The 10,755-nt window shown below is 37.4% G+C and overlaps 2 protein-coding genes and 1 long non-coding RNA gene across 3 annotated transcripts; 2 read left to right on the forward strand and 1 right to left on the reverse strand.

Annotated features, from left to right (window-relative positions):
- Positions 1 to 2: 2 nt before the first annotated feature.
- Positions 3 to 1,015, reverse strand: LOC145212373 (EKC/KEOPS complex subunit Tprkb-like). The gene has a single exon (XM_080080476.1). It carries the CDS (start codon positions 951 to 953, stop codon positions 441 to 443), a length of 513 nt encoding a protein of 170 aa, XP_079936602.1. The 5' UTR covers positions 954 to 1,015; the 3' UTR covers positions 3 to 440.
- Positions 1,016 to 1,129: 114 nt separating this feature from the next.
- LOC145212374 (uncharacterized) lies at positions 1,130 to 3,558 on the forward strand. The gene is made up of 2 exons (XR_013856683.1): positions 1,130 to 2,147; positions 2,850 to 3,558. It is a non-coding gene; the product is annotated as an uncharacterized LOC145212374 (long non-coding RNA).
- Positions 3,559 to 8,033: 4,475 nt separating this feature from the next.
- LOC145212942 (vitamin K-dependent protein S-like) lies at positions 8,034 to 9,779 on the forward strand. The gene is made up of 6 exons (XM_080081189.1): positions 8,034 to 8,100; positions 8,227 to 8,390; positions 8,719 to 8,743; positions 8,800 to 8,928; positions 9,426 to 9,541; positions 9,744 to 9,779. The coding sequence occupies exons 1-6, from the start codon at positions 8,034 to 8,036 to the stop codon at positions 9,777 to 9,779; spliced, it is 537 nt and encodes a 178-aa protein (XP_079937315.1).
- Positions 9,780 to 10,755: the final 976 nt, after the last annotated feature.

Consider the following 10,755-nt stretch of genomic DNA (forward strand, 5'->3'; position numbering starts at 1 on the left):
TATCTGTTTAACATGAGTGTATATTAATAAATAACACGCATATTCTTTGAAAACCCCAAGAATCATGCATGTTGCATTGCATACCATGATTGAATCATTTTAACAACATGTCCTTGTAAGCAAAATGATAAAGACAGAAAGCACACTAAATATTTGCACCAGAGTTTAGATCAGTGTTTCCCGACCTTTTTGTAGTCACGGACCCGTTTCATAAATTCTGCAGGTCTGCGGACCCCAAACAAAATTTACCGGAAGTTTTTCTATGTTTTTTTACCTTTGCAGTCCTCAAATCTCAATGAAGTTTTGTACTGTAGCAGTCAATAACACAACTTGAAACGAAGCACTATAAATTGCTCAAGCGTGCTGTGATGTCACATGAACTGATCAACATCAAGTTAAGGTTGAAGTTAAAAAGAGTACTAAGAAATACCAATTAAAAGTCACTTGACTTCCTTAGCAATCATTTGACTAACTACGCAATCCACAAGTGGTAAAACAGAAACTTCATTTTCTGTTATCTTGTAAAGTTTTTTGACCAATTCCTTGTCACAAATTTTATCCAACAATGACAAACTGACCAGGTTTCCTTGAACTTCTGAACGAACTGAACTTGAATCATTTTTTCGACAAACAACAATAATGTTCTCTGCAGTATCATTAACACCAAAAAGTTTAAAGCATTCAGAAATTTTGTTAGATGGTGACAGATTGTACAGTATTTCCGTAAACACAGTCCTTGTTTTCAATTGTTTTTCCACTTCATGATAAAACGCCTTAGAAGCTGCTACAAGCAATTGAAATGTGTCCACTATCATTTCAGCCTTAACAAGTGCAATGCATAAATTTCCTTCAGATATCTTTTCTTTGAGATCCTTGCAGTTAGAAACATTGTTGTACAGTCCAATGGCAATTTCAACATCAGGTAATAATGGCCCAAGACTAAATGAGTCCATTGTTTGGGGAGCCTAGAAAATACCTTACACACATAACATCCTGCAAAATATTCAGGTGTAATACTGGTTTAAACTAAAGTCATTGATAAAAACATATAGAATGTTCACTGGTTTAGTCTACGTCAATTACCAATCACAATCACAACACTTTAAGAAAAATGGTCAAAAAATGAGTGAGGGTCGTAACCAAAAATTGCCACTTGCCACTTGCCACGGTTGCCACTCAATCCGGTGGCAAGCAAGAAATTTTTGTGGCAAGTGGCAAGCGGTGTTGGCAAGTGGCAAGTGTTGGTGGCAAGTCTTGTTGGCAAGTGGCAAGCGTTGTTGGCAAGTGGCAAGCGTTGTTGGCAAGTGGCAAGTATTGTTGGCAAGTGGCAAGTTTTGTAGACAAGTCTGGTTGGCAAGGGGAAAGTAAATGTGTTAAATGTCTCAACGGCAAGAGATGTAAACCTCGATGCCGAGACAAGCAAATATCCATTCGTGGACGATTATAATGCGAATAAAACTCTCAGATTGAGTTTTGGTGAGGTGAAAAAGAAAAATTCTGCATGCTAATTTTTTTGATGAGTATATATAATGTAGATGATTGCGTCTGTCAAATGTATTTGGTTTCTATGACTGGACGTGTTCAAACTCAAAGAGACTTGCCACTGAACGTTCAGATCGGATGAGACTTGCCACTGAACGTTCCGATCGGATGAGACTTGCCACTGAAGGTTCGGTTGCCACTGAAGGTTTGGTTGCCACTGAAGGTTCGGTAGCCACTGAATGAAAAGTTCGCTTATTACCGAACGAACAGTTAAACGAACACCTTTTTACTGAACTTAACATCGTCGTTAGTTTGCAACGAATTTGCATGTGTTCATGGAATAATCCCGCCATTGTGAATTGGTCAGATTGAAATCGTTGAAAACAACAAGTCTACAAATTTCAATGGCTGAAATTTCTACTTAATTCATAACAATTGTGAGCCTGACTTAGCTGACAGTTGAAAATGAGATTAAGAAAATGAGATTAATTCAATCTGTAAAAGGACTTAACCTTGCTTTCAAACATGGAAAAGTAATCTCATAAACATTTGATTTTAACCATACAAAAACTCTCTGACATAAAGTCTCACAGGAGCATGAAAATACATGCAAAAGTGGAAATAGACAAACACTCAGACGATTATGTTCATTGAGACAGCAACATGTAAGTTGGTGAAATGTAATTTTTTTAGCAAGCTATGCCAAACATGTTATGTTACTTTTTTTCCAATTGCTAATGTTATAGGGAGTCAAGTACTGTGAACACTGTCAATTCCAACTTTTTGTTTGGGACTAATTACATATTTATCACATGTAGTTGTCTTGATACCCATCAACGAAGTGGAGAGTTGTCTTTTTAGAGTTAAGACACTTTAATCGTTGGCCATGTTGAAAAGATAACCCCATGCTGAAAAAGTTGGCTCTGCCTCTGATTAGCACACAATCCCTTGTGGTGGGTGTGAAGGAATCCCTTAGCAGTTGCTTGGTTGCAAGGACCGTTTTGCCCTATGTTGATGCACAATAAGCTGTTCTTTTATGACATTTATATCAAGGTTGCTGTACCTGGTATTTAAATACTTGATGCAGAACTTATTCTCGCCATATATGTTTCTGGCCAAGGTTGCTACTTAAAGCCATGATGCCCACTGGCCATGGCAGCTACTTAAAGCCGTGGTGTCTACTCGCCATGGCTGTCAATTGAAACCATGATGTTGCATTCTAAATCAGACTCAGAGTGAAAGCAACAATTAATTAGTGACAATTTTTGACTTTTATCTTGCTTAGACTTAAATTTTGTTCTAGTACAAAGGAAACTTACATTGCTCTGTATCTGTTGTATAATTGCTGGCTCTATTTATCATTTCAGAATTGATGTGTGATTCTCTACGAAGCATATTTTAGTATAAGATTTAAGGACATTTGATTTGCATCACAATATTGTTGACCTGCAACTGAACATAACCTGGTCCATGGAATGCAAGCATTACATATATTTCATTGTTTTAGCATATTGTATTGATTGATAATAGTTTTGTGAATTATTATGGAATTTTACCCTATCCAACATTTATTCATTACACTTGAATGGTTAGCTATTGTGCCATCACTACTCTTTCCATGTTGGATTTTAATGGTCCTTTTGGCGATCGCCCAAGCATATTTTCTTACGTGGATGTTTAGTTGTTCTGTGATCTATTACCAACTCATCATGTGTTAGCATGTGATACTTTAATGAAAAATGTTTATAGGTAATAAATTTGTAGTTAAGTGTCGAGCAAGCACTCTCCTCCTCTGGCACACACACAAGCCTATGTGCATTGTCAAGCTTTTTGTTTGTTACTGCATTATGATATGTTATTTGACAATTACTAGATGGACTTTATATTTCCTCTTAATTATGTTTTTGCAGTAAGGTGACACAGACGTTAACCATAATGTTTTTTCTTACTGCTGTTTTGTTAGATGTGCTTACGATTTTGTTCACCTCCTTGAGCAACAGCAAAAGTATAAATGCCCTATTTGCACCCATTTTCTTTGTTCATGCAAGTTCATCAATAAACAAGATTAATGATTTATTTATGCTTGTAGTGCATCTGCCTAGGACAGGGGATTCCAACCAGGGCCCAGGAGCTGTATTTAGGGCAGTCATGGGTGTACGCTTGCTGTAACCACCCACTAAAAGTCAGTGAGCCCTTTTCTATTTTAAAGCTTAGAATTAATTATATGTTGCAAATGATTAAATAACCTAATTTAATCGACTATTTTGTGGTTTATGGTCTTTTTAATTTAGTTAAGTTTGTCAAATACATTTTTGCTAGGGGGGCACGAGTCTTACTGGGTTACCACTTATGGGTCCCATGAGGCCCAAAAGTGGGGGTGGGGGTACAGTGCATGAAAGGTTAAGAACCACTGACCTAGGAATTTGCCTAAATGTTCACGAAATGTATTCAAGTATTTTGTATTTATTTATTATAATCCATACTGCAAAAGCCACATTGACAAAGAAAAATAATAATGTTTACAAGGAGCAAAATTGCAAAAAAACATAAAAAATAAGTTTGATCTTAAAGTTTACATATCACAGTACACACAAATTATGATAACTATATCCAAAAATTTTAGCGTTATACCCAATAAAATAATGCCATTTGTGTACACCACTTCTTAGAATATCTCCTTCAAGCCATATCTCATGTGCTCCTGGTAAAGACACCACACTCCACAGCAACTTGCGACTTAATAGCTTGTCAACGATCGGGAACAATTTGTATCAATTGATTTACTTTGCACTTGTCACCAAAACCAAACCGACTTGCCACCGAAACCGGTGACAACCGAAACACTTGCCACTGAATCGGTGGCAATTGCCACTGAACCGGTGGCAATTGCCACTGAACCGGTGGCAAGTGGCAAGTGGCAATTTTTGGTTACAACCCCTGTTGCAAAAAATGCAAAACAAATCACTTCGCAGTTCGCTACGTCTGGCGGTGACTTTTCGTAAACATAGAATAATTTTTTGTTAGTAGTCTGCACAAAACACAACCCAACAAAACACAAATACGCCTTGTTTTTCTTTCAAATGCGCAAATTTAGAAACAGATCAGCTTTATAGTTGTCACTTGTCACAAATAAGTGTTGATTTGTATTTTCCACGAATCATTGTGAAATTTGTTCCCGCCCAAAGACCGCCCATCTGTGACTCATATGGTTTTTCCAAATACCACATTTAAAATAACAATTATTCGATACAACAGGGGTTGGCAACATACGGCCCGCGGGCCGGATCCGGCCCGCGACGGGATTTTGAGCGGCCCGCGGACAGTTTCCGGTCTTACATGTTAATGTGGCCCGCGGCCACAGTTTTCCGCAATCCCCCATTACTTGCTTACTACGTCAAATTACAGTTGTAACGCACAGTAACGCTCCCCAATAGCAAAAAAAATTCCCGCCGTTGTTACCATTGCACCATACGTCCATTGTTACGACATAACTACCAACCTTGTGTGTGTCCTACGGTTTTCTTTGTTTCCACACGTATAGCCTAGTTCAGGCAGGGGGAGGGAACCTGCGGCCTAAAGTCCACATGCGGCCTTTCAGGGCACTAAGTGCGGCCTTCGATGGCAAAATACATTTTTAAGATGTTGATATTACCGACTGCACCAGGCGCTGAAAAAAATAGACAGAAACGCATTTTTGACTTTATTGCAGATTATTTTTTGATTAGTTCCAGGGCAGCGGTTTTCAAACAAAACCCATGTGGTCCCATAGTGGTACATAAAGCGATTTTCATAGTTAGGACTACCAAAAACTCCAGGTTCAGCAATTTCTAGGTTAAATAAATCCTGAATGTTGTAGTGAAGATGAAAATGTAGTGAGGAATTTTAATTAGCTGGGACCGTAAGTCCTACAAACTACGAGGAAATAGCAAAACGACCATTGTGTAAGTCAAAAAGTTTGAACATCACTGCCCTTGGCCTGGGAAATAGTCTATGCGGCCTACACGAGTGTCGATAAATCGTTAGGTAGCTTTTATAAACGAAAAGGTTCCCCACCCCTGGTTTAGGTGGTCAAAAATCCGTTTTAAATCACTGGATAAATACGCGATTAATGTATCGATTCAAGAATCCGGCCCGCCAAGTAATTCATTTTCCCATATCAGGCCCGCCGACTGGAGAAGTTGCCCGCCCCTGCGATACAACATACAAACGTATATCAGTGCCTTCTTACTCTTAAATTCCACCATGATTTCATTGGGATGTGACAAATTATTAGCGGTGTTTCAAGCAGGTTTAGTCTGAGGTCGGTCAATTTTGCCAGCCAAGGCCTTTGAAATGCAGGCAACTTTTGCGATTCTGGCAAGAAATTGGCCAACATGGCAATCCTAAGATACTTGTCAGTAATAATACAACGGAACGATGCTCAATCCAGAAGTGGTACGTGTGTTTTGACGTCACGGTTAGGCATTTGTTTACTTGAGAGTGTCAGACTATATTGGCAGAAGCCAGCAAGTCAAACCGGAACTAAACCCGAATCCGGGAACCGGTTTGAGCGGTTGATTTCATTAAACCCGAACCGAACCCGAACCGCTAATTACGATTTTGTAAAAACCCGAACCGGAGTTAAACCCCATAGTTTGTTTGGCGTACCGAGCCGAACCGGAACCGAACCCGAACCGAAACCGAACAAGTAAAAAATGCAATCAATTTTATATTTCGCGATTTTTTTCAAAACAGTGCACTGAAGAATACACGAGATAACACATGTAGGGCGTGTCAAAAATAACAGTGCACGGGCACATTTCGATTGGAGTTGATAAGGCCAGGTAGATGATGGGTAGAATTAAATTAAAACGAATAAAAAATTGAACCGGTTTAAAAACCGGAATCCGGTTCGAACCGGATAATTTTCCCGAACCGGAACAAAACCTAAACCCGAAAATATACATTTTTGAAAAACGGAACCAAACCCGAACCCTCAAAAACAAAACCAAGTGAACCCGAACCGAACCTGAACCCATATAACAAGCGGTTCGACTGAAGCAAAACATTTGTTAAATCACAGCAAGCTTTTTCTAATTTTAATCCCTTTTATTGCTCTCTATAGACATTGAAGATGCTTTTTAGCGAATTTATAATGTGTTCTTAATAACATTGTCAACGGATTTTAACCTGGAAATAAACATTTCCCAACTTGTGATATAAATATAATAATGAAAGGTGGAAATTGTTGCAACAATGGCAATAGAACAGGGAATGATTCCCAGAATCATTTTTTTCAGACGTTGTATGTGAAAAGCACACGCTGTTGCAAAATTTATCAGAGGCCTGTATGGAGGCTTTAATGAGTGACCTTATAACACGGTAGAGCTACTAACACCATAACGAGAATCCGAACTTCGCTTTCACGAGGGGGCGTAAAGAGCTGAATTTTTATTTAGCGGCTATAAATGGGTTGGGTTGGGAAATAATTAACTTACATAAAATTTTTGCATTAGTAACTAATTTTTTGGGTTAGTTTTATTGAATTTTAAGTGCTAATACCTTACCCCGACCCTAATAGCCCTAACCGTGAACATTTTTGGAGATACAACCAACCACATTTGGGTGTGTGATTCTCGTTATGGTGTTAGTAGCTCTACCTTATAACACTGCATTTGTAAGAATTATTTTGCTGGTAGATAAGTCTGAGAAATATTTAGTTATACAAGGCAATTTTTGTGAGTCCGACTAAATCAGGCAGAGTTTATAGTAACGGCATTATGGTTCTAATTTGTCTAAGTTGTATGGTGGCCAATCAGTAATAGTAGGCCTACCATATTTTCCTCACCTAAAAGGAGGACACATTCCCGACAAAGAATATCACTTTTAACACTCACTTTTGTGCACTGCCCAAAGAAAATAAAGCTACAAGTTATTGAACGAATTTCCTTCCGTCGATTATTATAGTCCAGTTTAACTTAGCCTACTATAAATTGTTAATTTCAATTAACAATGACCACAACACTCGCTTTTTTGGCATGTGTTAAAGACACAATTGGTAATACTTTTAAAATACTTAGTAAATACAGAAAGTCCTTGGAGGACAACTTGCTTTTCGGTAAAAAGGAGAGGACGTATGGCAGACCTAAGTAAAAGGTCTTTAGCTATGCCGACATAATTCAAGTGACCTTTGTAATTAACTTGTCCTCAGCTACAAGAGGGCATGTGAAAATAAATGGTAATTTTTGTGCTATGCCAGTAAAACAATTGTCTCATTCGAAAATTGGTCTTTTTGACACGTTACACCTTTTATTGTGTATGTGCCGTTTTTTTTATCAACATGCATTTTGCATTGTTTGTAAACAGCACTTGTTTGCTACGATCTTGTAAACTGGTAAACATCACGAGATGTGAAATGACGTCGGCTAATTTGAAAAAAACTGACGCATCACAAATAACTGTTGACTGCATTTTTATCTAGTGAGATAAAAACGCCAGTTAGCCCCGTTAAATACAGTTGAAACGTTAAGAAAGACTATAGTAAGGTACTTTCAACGAATTCGACATTTAAAATGAGATTGGCAGTGATTTTGATTTTGGTATGCTGCATTGCTAGAGTATTCACAGCTGAGTTTGGAGGTAAGTTCAAATTTATTGCATGTTTTTTTTCTTAACTCATCTCACAAGTGTTTGTTAGTGACTAAACATTTGCTACTTGCATCTTTCGAAGGTCTTAAGCTATATTACATTTTGTTCAATTTTTAGTTTTTGTTGACAAAGAGAAGGCATCGCAGTTTTTAACAAGAAATAGGCGATCTAACGATGTTGAAATGACTGATCAGCAAAAATCAAGCTTTGAATGGATATGTGTTGAAGAACATTGCACTTCTGAAGAAACAAGAAGAATATTTGATGATTACACACATGCGGTAAGACAAAAGCGAACTCTTTCTATCTTGCACTAAAGATGCAACTCTTTACTAACTTGTAGCAACCAAAATATATGATCCTTTATGGTAAATGTAGTGTTTTATAATGTGCCGGTTACCATCTTGTGTCGTCTGTTGCATGAACCGTTGTGTGCATTGTTATTCTACCTAGCGTGTGCTGATGGTGTGCTGCGTATTGGACAGCAACATAATAAATCTGGTATAATCCCGCAAACCGTGAGTGAGACGCTACAGTAAAAATTACAATTTATGCTTTCCTTTTCTTAGTGCATTTTCATTCAATTTACAAGTTTCATTTTTATTTTAGCTACGTGTATATGACACTCTATGGGGTAAGTCAGAATCGAAATATATGCTGTTTTTAATCCTAATAAGTTTATTTCTTTAGATAAATGTACAAGCGATGCTGACGAAGCTAATTGTAACCAACCGGGCACACAAAACTGCAGGAAGTATCGCAACGACTTCAAATGTGAATGCAAAGAAGGTTACGAGAGAACAAGATGTGATGAAAAAGGTTATTTTTCATCTTTTAATTAAAACAGCGAAATAAGGATTATGCTTGTTCTTTTCGAAACACCAAAAACCGTTGAAAATTTGCGGTGTTACTTTTGTTTTGTAATGAAATATGTACAGAATTCAACGATTGTCTGGCCGATTCTGCAGGTTCACGGACTACGGAGAGCCCAGATGTGAGTGTCGGGATTACGGCATGACTGGCGATAACTGTGATATTGGTGAGACGAAAAAACGATTCAGTAATTGTGTCTTTGTGGTTGAGGGCCGTAAAACATGCAGTCACCAACTAAATGAAGAATTTACTTTTTGTTGTCCTAAACGCAGCCGAACAGTCAGTATACAAATATATTGGTGAAAAGTTAGTTACAGAACCTAATACAGGAAACGTTTTCTATTCCACAAATTCAGGAACGTTTTCTATTCCACAAATTATTTAACTTACAAATAAAACAACCTGAAGTATTTTATCATTCAAATTTTCATGCTGTTTTTAAGACGTGAATAAATGCAACCAAACCGATATTTGCCCCACTGGCAGCACCTATGTCAACATACCAGGTTCTTTTTACTGTACATGTGAACCAGGTGTGGAGGAAGGAGGCTTTCTCCAGGTATAAGTGATGTGCTGGAAATACGAAAACTTAAAGTCGTAAAATCATTATGGTTTACAAAAGTCAGTTAGAAGCAAACGAGTTTGTAAGAACAAAATAAAAATATTGCACATGAATTAATACATAGATCTACCTGTGCAAGAACGGTTTCCGCAATAAAAACATTACAGTTTTTTTACCTAATTTATTTTGTTTATTTCAGATAACAATTTGTGTGAACATGAGAATCTCTGTCTAAACGGTGGCACCTGTTTGCCGGCAGTTGATGGTTATTATTGTGAGTGTACGAGCGGATGGAGGGGTATAAATTGTTATTATGGTATGCAAAGGCAACAACATGATCTAATCATTTAAATTTAACCCTGGTTACAAAACAGAAGATGTTTATTAGTGGAGTAAAGGCTCATGATAAGACCCTTAATCCTAAAATTAAAACATTTTTAAATGTATTTTACGCAAGCTGTCCAAAATGTTTGTTTCATTAATTCAAATTGAACAAAAAAATAAGTTAGAGTAAAGTCCAGGGATTTGAAAATTGAAAACAACTGATCTATACAAAATTTAACCAAACACACAAGTGCTTACGGTGTTTACCTAAACTTTTAGAAAGCTCTTGAAGGACCGGTGACCCATCATGATTCCACGTGACAACCACTTTAATCACTCGGCTTTACAAGATTGTCACCCAATAAGTTTACCATTGATTCACGTATGTCGTATGCATCGCGTCATGCAAAATACAATAAATAATCGTGCACATGAATGAAAAAGAATTAGCAGACCAGAACAGCGGTTCGACCAGCGCAAAACTTCGTTTGAACCAAAATCATTCTTTTGAATCTAATCAAAAAACTTCTATGGACATCACCCCTCTTCCAAATAAGATTTACGGAGAAAGAAAGAGAAAATCAACAAAGGATACAGTTTTGACAAGTTCACTCCATAAACGGATTCCAGCGGCCAATTTTTTAGAAGCCCCAAAAAAGCAGAAAAAAAATAAAAAAAGACAAAACCTATTCCATATAAAAAATCTATCTCAAAAGCAGATGAAACAATAATGTGCTTGTTGTTACATGGTGAAAGTACCATGATTTGATGATTGGATCCAATGTGAAGAGTGGGCAAATTAGGAGTGTGCATATATGGAAGACCAACAATACTATTGTTGTGACAACTGCGTGGCACATTAAAAAAAGTAATTTGACTCTTCCAAA

The sequence above is a fragment of the Phallusia mammillata genome, chromosome 2 (assembly GCF_965637545.1).
Source record: "Phallusia mammillata chromosome 2, kaPhaMamm4.hap1.1, whole genome shotgun sequence".
In the NCBI taxonomy this organism is placed as follows: Eukaryota; Metazoa; Chordata; class Ascidiacea; order Phlebobranchia; family Ascidiidae; genus Phallusia; species Phallusia mammillata.

Bases quoted from the DNA above. Each gene is read 5' to 3' on its own strand.
- LOC145212373 (XM_080080476.1), bottom strand. From the start codon at position 953: ATGGACTCATTTAGTCTTGGGCCATTATTACCTGATGTTGAAATTGCC.
- LOC145212942 (XM_080081189.1), top strand. From the start codon at position 8,034: ATGAGATTGGCAGTGATTTTGATTTTGGTATGCTGCATTGCTAGAGTA. The intron at 8,744-8,799 runs GTAAGTCAGAAT...TTATTTCTTTAG, and splicing joins TGTATATGACACTCTATGGG to ATAAATGTACAAGCGATGCT. The intron at 9,542-9,743 runs GTATAAGTGATG...TGTTTATTTCAG, and splicing joins AGGAAGGAGGCTTTCTCCAG to ATAACAATTTGTGTGAACAT.